The 12,775-nt window shown below is 40.0% G+C and overlaps 1 protein-coding gene across 3 annotated transcripts in view; it reads left to right on the top strand.

The window, feature by feature from the left end:
- Positions 1 to 12,391, top strand: part of vezt (vezatin, adherens junctions transmembrane protein) — a 14,480-nt gene extending 2,089 nt beyond the window's left edge. For 2 of the 3 annotated variants that reach the window (XM_008400479.2, XM_008400481.2), the window contains exons 3-12: positions 2,507 to 2,596; positions 2,688 to 2,872; positions 4,190 to 4,474; positions 5,891 to 6,049; positions 6,892 to 7,039; positions 8,069 to 8,442; positions 8,528 to 8,721; positions 9,316 to 9,422; positions 9,512 to 9,719; positions 10,629 to 12,391. In XM_008400479.2, coding sequence (XP_008398701.1) covers positions 2,507 to 2,596; positions 2,688 to 2,872; positions 4,190 to 4,474; positions 5,891 to 6,049; positions 6,892 to 7,039; positions 8,069 to 8,442; positions 8,528 to 8,721; positions 9,316 to 9,422; positions 9,512 to 9,719; positions 10,629 to 11,131 — 2,253 coding nt within the window. In that variant the 3' untranslated portion in view covers positions 11,132 to 12,391. The remainder of the gene's footprint in view (positions 1 to 2,506; positions 2,597 to 2,687; positions 2,873 to 4,189; positions 4,475 to 5,890; positions 6,050 to 6,891; positions 7,040 to 8,068; positions 8,443 to 8,527; positions 8,722 to 9,315; positions 9,423 to 9,511; positions 9,720 to 10,628) is intronic. The other variant, XM_008400480.2, reaches the window with a different exon arrangement.
- Positions 12,392 to 12,775: the final 384 nt, after the last annotated feature.

Raw genomic sequence — 12,775 nt, 5'->3', positions numbered from 1 at the left:
CTGTAATGCGATTACCGCCATCTGGTTGTTTTTCTCTGATGTAACCCCTCACTCCAACAGCAACTTAGTATAATTTCTGTGTTCATTCTCCAGATGTTTTTCGTAGAACTGAGTGCAACCTGAGGATTAAAACAACCGTTAATGACTCTAGTTTTAGGTTTTATTCAGCTGAGCGGGCGACATGTCCCGGTAAGCTTGGGTGGGTGGGTGGCGGGGGGTGGGGGGTAAGATCACATGACTCAGCCTCTCCTTGTTTGCTCTCCTCATGAAAACGGGAAGCGGAGCTACGCTCGCCTCGCTCGCCTCGCTCGGGAACTTTCCATGCGTGTCATGCTTCCTCCCCGGCGGTGTGTTGTTCTAAGGAGTTAAGGAGGATGAGAGACTCAGATCTGACTCTTCCCTCTTCCAGCCATTTCCTGGAACCCAGATAAAGGTTAAACTCGGATAGATAACTGTCTGTGCTGCTTCAAACACTCATAGTGAAGGTTTGCACAATTTTAATGGATGCATCCTTTAAAATTGTGTTGTCATATGTTGCAGGCGCCAGTAGACGACGTGAACTTTGTTCCAGATGCAAAAACATGCAAAACTGGATTAATTTCTCTGGAATATAATAAGTAAATATGACATTATCATATGAAGCAGCTCTCTGTTTATGTTTTATAGTACTGAAGTACCTTGTAACACAGACTGCTACATAATTTACAGCCTCATTTACCTGTTTTGTTTCTTTTTATTGTACTTGAACTGCTTAAGCAAATACAGTCCTGGGGAATTGTTCAGTCTACCAGTAAATAATTTATCTGGTATAAATGTATCCTTTCATGTGAAACACTTACTGATACTTTATTCTAGTCTTTTCCCATTACGAACATGGAACAGTGCATACGTTTGCTGTGGCTAAGTTGTCATGTTTTATGTGTCTGCTCGCTTCACATATTGTTATTTTTCTTCCACTTAATAGTTTTGTTCTACTTTGTTTTGATCTATAAAATAAAACCCTAATGAAAAGCTCAACAAAGAAAAAACTAACGGCTTCATCTGTATCTTCACCAATGATTCGGGAAAGAGAGAAACTTAAACACAGACACAATGGAGATGGAATACTTTCTTTTAGCAACACAAAAAGTAAACTATACATAACATTACGGATCTACTGTGGTGTCATTTTCAACTGGTTTGTGAACCAGTTTAACAAAAATAGAAAAAATTTACATGATTTGCTGTTGAAGCCAAATCATTGTTTCTGTTTCTGCTTTATTTTGGAGAGACTTTGCATGCAGTCCCACACTTTTCTGCACAAGGAGCTTTTACTCCAGCTCTTCGAATTACTAAAACTCATCAGAGCTGCAGTTTTTCCAGAACCTGCTGCAGAATACAGATGAGCGTCAACATGAGTACACCAGAGTAATAACTGGATTTGATCCGTCCAGGCCTTGCATCATTTCTGCTGTTGATTATTGTCTGCGGTACGGCTCTGGGCAGAGTTGTGGCCTACTTTGATAATGCTGCGGATAAAACTGATGATCAGTGGCGTGTGAACGTCCCGTTAGCAATCAATACGTCTGCAGTTGTAGAGTAAACACACTTAACCGCCTCTGAAATTAAACAAACATGAGCGCCGACATGAGTCCTAAACACGGTAAGCAGATTAGAGTCAAATAAATCCTGTCCTCAATGAGGTGTTATGCATTTTTGGGAGGATCTGGCAACAAAACCGAGCAAGATTTTGAAAAACCCCTTGAGCTTAGTCATGCATCCAAACGGTGCTGCACTGAAACATTGTAAAAGTCTGTGGTGATTTCCTTTAGTGAAGTTGTTGACAGGGGAATATGCTGGTTAAAGTACGTTTTTGTATATTTCTGCAACAGTTTGATGCTTGACTTGACTTTTTATTAAATTGCACAAACATGACAAACTCCTTATAGAAACTGAAACAAGTTTTATAATTTGTGCAGCAGAACTCTTTTACAGATTATTGCACAAAAGACTTTGTGAACTGAGATACTCCTTTGGTGTGTTTGTTGACTTAAGAATTTGTCCATAAAAATGGCACACTGCAAAAACACAAATATTACCAAGGATCTTTGGTCTAGTTTGCTGTGCAAATATCTTAGTATGTTGAAATAAGGCAAAACTAACTTACAAGTAACTTTGCAGGAAGATAAAGGAGCTTGTATTGCGTAAATAATTCCTTAATATGATGAAAATGTACTAGTACAGATTACTTTACTTGTAACAAGATGTTTTTTATGTTATAAGTGAAATAATCTGCCTGTGGAAATATAAGTTTTTTAACTTCAACCAAACTCCTGTGTCTTACTGAAAAGCTACTTGTAAGTTAGTTTTGTCTTATTTCAAGCGTTCTATAAATTAGACCAAAGATATTTGGCAAGGTTTTGTGTTCTTGCAGAACAAATAATTTAGCAATCTAAACAGAGATAAGCCTGTTGTGGTTTATCTCTGAATTGTTTGGTTATGTTTCCTTGCTGTGCGTCTCTTACAGGGAGGATGTTTATGGAGGCTGGTTGAGGCCTTGCGGAGATGGAGTCCTCTTCACCAGGAAGCTGAATCCCGTAAGCTGGAGCAACAGCTGGTACGTCCAGAAACGCATTTATTTTTTAAAATCATTAGCGAAATGTTTATTGTTTGTGTTTTGCTTCACTGGTTTTCCCGCCTCGTCACAGGACGGCGTCTTCGGCCAGTACTCGGTCAGATGCATCCTGGATCAGGACGTTCTGCTGCAGGAGGACGTGGAGCTCATCGAGCTGCTGGACCCGAGCCTGCTCACCCTCGGCTCGTCGCCCTCCGGCTACCCCAGCCGAGTCAGCTCCCTCCCCAGACAAAGTCTCGTCTCCACTCCATCGCTATGGTATTTCTCTCTTAATAATTAATTCATTTAAAATGGGCATCGTTCATTAATAATTAAAGAAGTTAAATGTAAATATGTCCAGGTTAGCTGAAAGGATAGCTTGAATGAGTATGTCACATAATTAAAATATTTTTATATTTTTCTAGTTAAAAAAACTAAAACATTGTGCAATAAATGTGATTGTTCCAGCAAAGACGATCCACATCAATAAAACTAACAAGTGTTTAGACATTGCTCATTCTTAAAAGCTCATTTGTTTACATTGTGCTTGAAGGTATAATAAAAATCGGTACATTGGTAAACAATCCTATTCATTATGAAATATCTCCAACTGAGAAGAGAAGGTAAAGCAATAATATACATCCCAAAAAATAATTGTACCTGGCATACAGCCCTGTGGGACACCAGTTAACAAACATAGGAACCTGGATTTATAGTTGACAATTTTACCAGCTAAAGCTACTTCAACAACTAATAACTTGACTATATAATATTCTCCAGTTTTATTATAAGTAAATAATAAAACTTATAATAAAAGCTTTATTATTTGTTTATCTCATTTTGTTTATTGAGATAAGCAAAATGTTTTTGTTTATCTCAATAATTACTGACAGTTTATCATCCAAAATTTTTATGGTGACATCCAGTTGTCTGTTTTTATATTCTCCCTGCCTGTGCAATCCTCACGCGACTGCAGATGTTCAGGCCTGAATACCGCAAGTCACAATCATTAAGGTTTTGGGAGACAATATGGCTGAAAATCATTTCATGTCAGTCGATATTGATAATTATTGATTAGTTTTTGGTTTTGAATATCTGAAATATTACCAAATTGTATTCATGACCTTGTGTTTGTTTAGTCCACAGTTTTCACTTCGCGCCGTTATTTTTTATTTTAAAAATAAAAACGGTAAAAACACCACAGCAACAAAAATTTAAACTGCTGCTGCGGAACTTACTCAATAGGCTGTTGCTAGGTAACCAAAGAGCGACAGAGTGAGTTGCTAGGTAACCAAAGAGCGACAGAGTGAGTTGCTAGGTAACCAAAGAGAGAGTGAGTTAGTTGAAGCCACCAACAGAGGTTGAGCAGCTAAAGGTTTTCCTCTGCCCACATTTCCCAGAATGCTGTGCAGTTCTGGATCAGAGTTCAGTGAATATTCTATCACATGTATTATGTATTGATTTTGATCTCAAGTCTATGATAATACATATTTTTATTGATTTATTGTCCAGCTTTAATGCTAACCCTGGTGTAAAAAGCTTAATCTTCTCTTCTTCTACTTTACTCAGTTAATAATGATGAATTTATTTTGTCAGGGATGTGGCGGGGCTGCTGGGCCTGGCTGCCGTGCTGCTGGGCGTCTGCTGCTCTCCGGACAGCCTGTGGTCCCTGGCTGCGGCCCCCTGGGCTCTGGCCCTGCTGGGCTGGGTGGCGCTGAGGGGCCTGGCGCTGTGGAGACGGAGGCGGATGCAGAAGGACGTCCAGACCAGGACCACGCGACTCCAGACGCTGGTCCATAACAGCAAAACTCTGACGGGACTGGCCCGAAAAGCCCTGCGGCTGGTCCAGGAGACGGAGGTCATCTCCAGAGGGTTCACCCTGTAAGTGCTTCACTCTTCCTCATCCAATCACAGACATTCTTCTAGATTGATTTATTCTAGATCGATTCATTATGAAGGGGTAGTTTTAAGATAACTTAGTGTTGCACTGATTTTAACTGGATCTTTTGCAGTAATTTAAACCAAGTTGGTCGATATGAACTTAAAATTTTATCACAATTTTTTGTGTTACTGTTGTGACGATGATAAAGAGTTTAATGAAATACTTATTTCTTTCACGTAACTGTATTACTGTGTTACATGGCACAGCATTCATGGAGCCAAAAACACAAATATTGTTGCTGAAAAACATTTCCATTTGAATTGGGCTCTTTGGGACTCTACTGACTTAAAAAAAAAAGATTGATTCTTATCACTAAACTGCTCACAGTAACTGCAGTTAATCATATTTTCGAATTGACTAAGATTTATTGATTCTCTAATGGAACAAACAGTGGAGAAAATGGCAAAAATAACATTTCCAGTCATACTATTGTTTTTACAATAGTACAATCAATATCTGGAGTTTATCATAACAGTACATTTAAATTCTTACAAGAACTTTTTTCACGACAAATGATAAACGATACGATAAATGCCCACCCCTAATTTAAACTACAAATAATCAAGACTGACATTAAAGGGTAAGGATGCGCTTTATTTTGAAAGTGCAACTTGTTTTAAGCCTATTAGGAATTTTGGAAAATTTTAACATTTAAATTAAAGACTTTCTTTGAATAACATTGTTGAGCTTTATTTTGATAAGACAGTAGATAAAAATAATAATGAATTAAGGCTCAGATAAATTGTTCCATGATTTTAATAACTTATCACGTGAACAAACACTTTAACATGTGGTTTTAATTCTGTTTCTTATTTGATGGAAACATCACAATTGTAAAATTGTATTTTGTGATATTGACAAAGTTTTGCACACATTTATAATGAAAATGATTCTTCATTATCTTATTTATTATCTTTAAGTCCTTCCTTTTGTTCTTTTCTTTCTTTCTTGTATCCTTTCTGTATTTATTTTGTCCCTCTTTCTCATTTTTCTCTTTATTTCCTTTGCTTCTCTACATTCATCCTTCTATTTATTCCTTCTTTCCCCGTGTGTCGTACCTTTTTTCCTTCGTTTTATCGTTCTTTCTCTCCAGTTTCTGGTTTCTGCAGGGTTCATGTTAAAGCCTGGCTACTCTAGAAAAATCTGCTGTAAATTTGTAGTGAAATTTGAATGCTTTATGTCTAAAAAAAAAGAACCTAAAACTCTTGAAAGTTTTTTTTTTTTTTTTTACTTGAAAGATGCATTTGATTGATGCTGAGTAGCGTCCATGTCTCAGTCGTCTGTCTTGTGTGTTGTGTGTGCCCCCACGCCTCTTTGGGACGTCTCCACAGTTGTATCACATTTCACTTGTCAAGTTTGCTCGACAGGGTGAGTGCGGCCAGCTCCTTTAGCAGGGCGGGGCCCGGGGCGGTGCCTCGCAGCCAGCAGCTGATGGGACTCCGGAAGGTGCTGTACCGGGCTCTCCGCTCGGCCTTCAGAGCCTCGCGCCGGGCCACCTGCCACATGCTCAAAGCATATCCTTCACCTGAGTAAACCAGGACCTCCATGATGTGCGCTGCTGTAAAACGTCCTGAAGCTTTCAGCTGCTTTTGTGCCGCTGCTGCTGTTTGAATTGGATTCATTTGATTAATGTTTTCATTCACAGCGTAAATTAGAGGCTGCGAAGGATTTCAGTGTCGTCTCGGAAGTTATCAGATTTTTTATTTATTTATTTTCTTTACATTAATGTAACTATTTACTACCCAACTCTGATTAATTTAATATAGCTCTAAGAGTTTTTTTTCAGCATTTACATTTTCTCTGCTTTTTTTATTTTTCATTTGTCTTTTTTTCTCTTTTTCACCATTTTAATTTCTCTGTTTTCATGCTATTTTTTGTTTTTATTTCTTCTTTATCGTTTTCTGCTTTTTCTTTGTTTTCATTTCTGTTCTGTTTTCTTCATCTGTTCTATTATTTGTTGTTTTAGTTTTTTTCCTTTCCGTTTCTTTTTCTAATATTATTTACATTTTCCTAATTTGATTTTTCAATTTTGTCTTTTAAAAAAATTTTATTTCTGCAATTTTTTTTTCTTTTTTTTCTTTTTTTTTTTGGGTTTTTTTCACCTAACTTTTTATCCTTTTTCGTCCCTGTTTATTTCCTTCTGCACCAAAATATAATGTTTTTATTATCTCAGATCCCTAACCTTCCTTTAATGACTTTCAGAATTGATTCTTTGATGCATCACGACATATTTTCATCAAAAAGATTCCTTCAGTTAGGTGAAATAAGCCTGAGACATAAACCAAGAACAAATTAAAGTTTATAGATGTGAACATTGCTTTTCCAGATATGTTTTGTGTCTTTAACTCCCCTGAACATTTCCGCTGAACTCTGAGGTCGACAATGTGACCAACTACGTGTGCGCGGTGCCTCTGAAGGAGCTGGGCCTCGGCCTGGGGATCGAACATCTGGGGGACGAGCAGGCGCAGGAGCTGACCGACGACTACAGCCTTCCAGCCCTCAAGGTTCGGCCTCCTCACGCTTAGAGTTTGGTATTCCCTAAGTATAGGAATCAGAAGATAGAGAAACTTTGAAATAGGGACGCAAACAATTGATCGACTTACAATTAACTGTCGGTTAGCGGTTTATTAAATTAAAATTTGTTCCAATCGATTAACTAATGACGTAAATTAGATCTTCTTTTAGTGTTGTAGTTTGGTCGCCATCCAGCAGAGGGCGCCGCTGGTCGGAGCCGTTGAGGTAGAAACAAAGATGGCGGCCGTATCAGAACCGGAAAGAGAAATGACCCAAGCAGAGTCCGGTTTGGGGTGTGCAGTGCACGGTATGCGGTTCTGTTTTGAGATAATAAACACTCGACAAACTCCTTAAGTGGTTTTGAAATAAAAAATACTCGACAATCTCCTTAAGTTATCACCTTTATGGCGCTCATTTGAGCTACATAACGGAGCAGTTAGCAACGAAACTTCTCAAACGGCTGATGTGCTACGAAGTGAGGCTAATAAGTCAGAAAAGGGGAGGGGATAGTGGTGAAAAATTGTAATATGATGGGGAAAAACACGACGCCACTAAACAAGGCTGATTTTGTTTGCTGTTTAGAGTTAATGTAATTCATTTACTCTATTCCTTTTAGAGCAACCACGGCCTCTGGTCATGGAGAATTAAATATTGCACACAAATCTTTTTCTTTTCATCTTCTAATATTCTATTCAGAAATTTAAGAGGTTCCTGTTTTGTTGTGCTCGTAAAAATATATTTAAGTTTAATATAAGAAAACCACAATTCTGTGTTTATTCAGTGAGTATTTTATATTCACTGAATAAACAGGGAGTATATACAAAATGTCGTTAAAATTTAATAATTTTTTTATTTAGTTTATGAAAAATATATTTATATAATGGAAAGATGGTAGGTCAAGTTGTTAAGAAAATAGCCACTTAGTTAATCAGTAGTAGATCAGTAAGATTAATCAGCTTTTAGATTAACTCATTAATTGATAACTTGCAGCTTTCTGATTATTATTGTATCCTCTGCAGATGTTGTTCCAGCTGTGGTTGGGTCAGAGCTCAGAATGTTTCCGTCGGCTCGCTCTCCTCCTCTCACCACACCGAACCGAGGAGTCCGAGGAAGGCAGAACCAAAGAAGACATCCCTCTTCCTTCGTCTCCCTCACTTCCTCCACCTCCGCTGCACCGGTCCATCGCCGCGGTGACGGAGCCCCTCCATCACGCCCTGGCCAGCTGTCTGGGCGACGTGCAGCGCAGCTACGACTTCCACCGGCACTTCGAGATGCAGCCCAGGACATCGAGCGCCGACAGGAATGGACGAGCGAGGGAGAAATGCCGGGAGCTCAACGCTTTGCACACATCCATCCGCAGCCTGCAGCTCCACCTCAAGGCGCTGCTCAGCGAGTGAGATTCATGCACAACTGGCTTTGTTTCACTTTGTCTGCATTAGATCAAGGCCAGATTGACCTCCACCCTTTTGTACCAACAGGATGATCATCTTGGAGGACGATCTGGAGAAGCTGATGGTGTCCAAGGAGCTGACGGAGCTGACGCTTGAAGGCTACCAGGACCTGAGCGAGCGGCTGCAGCAGCTGCAACCCCACATGCAGGCCAGCGCCGGCTGCTGGGAGGACACTGTCTGCCAGGTGGAGCGCATGCTAAGACGAGCCAACGCCTGTACAGGTAAGCAGGGAAAGTAAAAAAAGGCACATGTAGCACTTTATCAGTTATTTATAACAAAACATTTAAATTAAACTTAAAATATCAATAAATAGCTGTTCCTCCAGGATTTTGTGATTCTTTTAGTGTTTTTTGCAGTGAAAATTGCAGATTTTGTGGTGATAATTTGGAAATATTTGCTATGAATGTTTACAATATTTGCGCTAATGTATGATGTTGAATGCGACCTTTTATTATTCGCCGTATCAGTTACGGATTATGACTTGACATCAAGTAAGGCTGAGGAAAAACTGTGGAGATACGTTGAGTTTGTGTGAATTTTGCAGATTTGTGAAAAACTGGAAGGACTTATTTATGTAGTTTGGAGTCTAACGGGCCACATAAAACGTTACTGCGGGCCAGATTTGGCCCCCAGGCCTTGAGTTTGACACCTGTGGACGATACAAACGTCTCATCAATTTACATCTCAATAAGCTGCTGCTGGCCACAAGAAGCACTGCATGTCCAATTAAAGCATAGTGGAAGATCTGTCGTGCTGTGGGCCTGTTTTTCCTCCAATCAAAGCTCCGGTGAGCTCACAGCGCCCCCTCTGTCCAGGTAATGCTGACGACACGGAGCAGTTTGCTCCTCTTGTTCCTGAACTTCCTGCTGCTCCTCCGTCCTACCCGCTCATCCTGGACAGAGACCCGGTGCCAGAGGAAATGGTGAGATAAAATTCCTGACTTTTCAGCTTAAAGCTCACAATTCGTTTGTCTCAAACGTAGATTCCCGTCCCTCTGTTTGGTCCCGCCAGGAGCTGGAGGCCTACGTCTCCGACTCGGACTCGGACGGGGAGGGGAGAGGTTCCTGGTCCGACGTTCTGTCCCCAGAGGAGCGGGAGCGGCAGCGGAGGGAGAGGGAGGAGTCGCGGCGCGTCCTGTCGGAGCTGAAAGCCGTCCTGGGTTTCCGAGCGTCTGAGGGGGAGAGGATGAAGAGGAAGCAGATGCTGTTCAGTGACCAAGGTCTGGAGTTATTCCTGGAGTGAAGCTGCTGTAGTTTCTGCTTCCAGTCTGGATGACAGAATAGAAAAGCTGCAGGTCTGTTCTCAACCCAAACAAAGTTGCAACTACTGTCTTAGAACTACGTCACATTAGTCAGAGATGGCTAGTAACTAATTACTTTTACTCAGTTACTTTTACTTGAGTAACCTGGGAGGAAATGTACTTTTAGGAGTATTTTTGCTACACTGTACTTTTTACTTTTACGAGTTCTGGATTCTCTACCCAGAAACAGAAACTCACCTTTTTTGTTAGTTTTATAAGTTTTATTTTGAAAGAAATTGATTTGGAAATATGCTTCTTTTGCCTGATTTTATTTTGTAATTATGTTATTGATATAAATTATTTCAATTTTGATCTTTACCAAAATTTCCAGATAACTTTATGTTTTGGTCCGTCTGAATTTGTAAATATTAAATGATTTATGTTTTGATTAGTTACTCAGTACTCGAGTCGCCTTTTTACCAAATAACTTTTTTATTCGAGTAATTTCTTGGACGGCCATTTTTTACATTTACTGGAGTAGAAACATGTTGAAGTAGTGCTACTCTTACTGAAGTAGGATTTGGGTTGATTATTTATTTATTAAGCAATGAATAATTGGTCAATAAAAGCTGCAATAGGATCTTTTGTTTTTTTACAGAATATGAACCAGGTGAAGCTGAAACTTTCCCAGCATAATTACATAGGTTTTCTTTTTATTAAGTGTAAAATTTGTTGGGTTTTTTTGTACAGTTTTTGCTAAATTGCAGCTCTGAATATGATTGTTTTTTTCCAGCAAATGTCTTTTCTTTTTAGTCTATTAATGATCAATAATTGATTAATTCTAGTTGTAGTAAAATCCTAAATGTTTCCTTCCTGCCTCTCTTGCAGCTGCTGCATCGCCTTCGGTTCTGACCCAGAGTCCTGATGCTCCGGGTCCAGTGGGCGCTGCAGGAATCGGTTCTGAGGAAGGAAACTACCTATCAGAGCGGCCTGCAGGAAACGACGGGGAGTCAGGGGAAGGAAAGGACGACAGGGTGAGGCCCGACCCGGTTACAGAGTTCAGCTGCGGCTCGGAGGAAAGCGAGCAGGGCGGACCTTCTGTTGGAGGCGGAGCTTCAGAGCTGCACCAGTACGACGGCGTCACGGAGGAGGAAGAGGAGCGTCAGAACGGTCTGGACTGCTTCCTGAAGCCGAAAATCCCCGCCGTGTCGGTGCTGGACAGACTGACGGAGATCCATGGCTCGGAGACACTCAGCTTCAGCTCCGCCCTCGCCGCTCAGGTGGCGGCGCGCTCACAGTCGCTCGCCAACAGGGAGGAGCAGACGTTTGGAGATGACGAGGAGGAGGAGGATGAAGGAGGAGAAAACTTCAGAACCTCAGAGAAGGATTAGACATTAAGCAGAAGCTGTATTTATGTCTCAGTCCGGTCTTCGTCTCGTTGCGTCCTGATGTTCCACCCGTCCGTCCGTCATTCTGTCACCTGCGACTCTGACAGCTGTGGAAACTCAGGAACAAGAAACACAAAACAAGGAAACCTCCCCGCGTCGCAGCGAGGCTCAAGTAGCAAAACATCCTCAGCTGCCACCACATCATTTCATATCTGCAGTCAGTTTTTATGTAGCTGATTGTTACTTCACTGCTGAACTCTGTGTTTATTCACTAAGCAAATGTTTGGATGAATTTGGCCAACATTATGTATAATTGCAACTCTTCCTATTCTTAAAGACCATTTTTATGCTTTTATAGGACTAAATCTGACCTCATATCATATAAAAGTTCCTTATATTTAGGAAACACTTGATCACTTGTTGAGCGTATAGCACCTAATGTTTATGAAATATATATATTTATTTCTCTACTGTTTTGACAGTAGAGAAATAAATGTTTCTTTTTTAAAAAAAAAAGAGGAACACAGATAGATGGCAATAAATATCTGTTTTTCATATCAAACTGATACATTAAAAAATGACCAATATCGTCTGATATCGATGTTATTGCCAATATATTGTTCATCCCAAGGATCAAATATTAAAGGAAAACATAGCAAATGATTAGAAAAATAAAGTCTAATTTCCCTTTAACACACGTGCAGCTCATGAGAAAAAGAACTGGAGACTCTGGAGGTTTTCCGTAAAACTGGCCCAGTTTGTTGGTGTGTAAACACAAACCGTTCTGCAGTGAAATCCAGGAACAATCATGAACTCGGCTGACTTCTTCTCCTAAAGACACGAGGGAAGAAGAGGAGGAGGAGGAAGTCTTGTGCTATTTTTTTTTTTACAATCAGCGCTCTATTTTGGTCCTGCCCCCACTCCATGTTTCCTACATGCCATTTGCTCTGGCGGGGTCAAAGCAAAGCAGAAGGTACAGTCACGCTGACGTAAAGAGAAACTCCCATTTCATCAGTGTGTGTGTTTACAGGGGGAAACGTTTCGGTTTGAAGTGTTTGACGTGAATGTAATTTACCGCGTTGCAGATTTGAAGTTAAAAACGTCTTTTTTGTTTTTTTCTGAGGGCGGCATGTCGCTTTAAGAGAAAGCACCTGATGGTGACGGCGTCAGTCCTCGTCTCCACCTTGTCACCATGTTTGCCTTTTCCCGACCCTTCCTGCATTTTTTCACTCTGAAATAAAACGCCACTCTGGAAGTGTTGAATGAAGCGTGTCGTCGTCCGTCACTGTGGGGGTTTACAAGCTGGTTCTGTGGGTTATTTCATCTGGTTTTCTGGATTTTGCACCCCGACTAGTTCACACCAAAACTGTATTAGTTTTTTAATGAGCTTCACTTATTTGTTTTGCTACATTTCAGGGTTTTTAGAAGTAATTTCTCAGATTAACAGGAGAGAAAACTATAATTCACATCTTCATTTACGTAGTTATTTACCTTTTTAACACATAAACATTACTATTTTTATTATATTTAGCTTATTTTTTAAGTGAAACAAATTTTTATACTTATATTTATCTTGTAATTGAAACATTCAGCCGAACAAGATATTTGAGAAATGAAAGATCAATCTTTTTAACAGCTTACAATAAA

This window comes from Poecilia reticulata, linkage group LG23, assembly GCF_000633615.1.
Source record: "Poecilia reticulata strain Guanapo linkage group LG23, Guppy_female_1.0+MT, whole genome shotgun sequence".
In the NCBI taxonomy this organism is placed as follows: Eukaryota; Metazoa; Chordata; class Actinopteri; order Cyprinodontiformes; family Poeciliidae; genus Poecilia; species Poecilia reticulata.
This window is presented reverse-complemented; position numbering and strand designations above follow the sequence as displayed.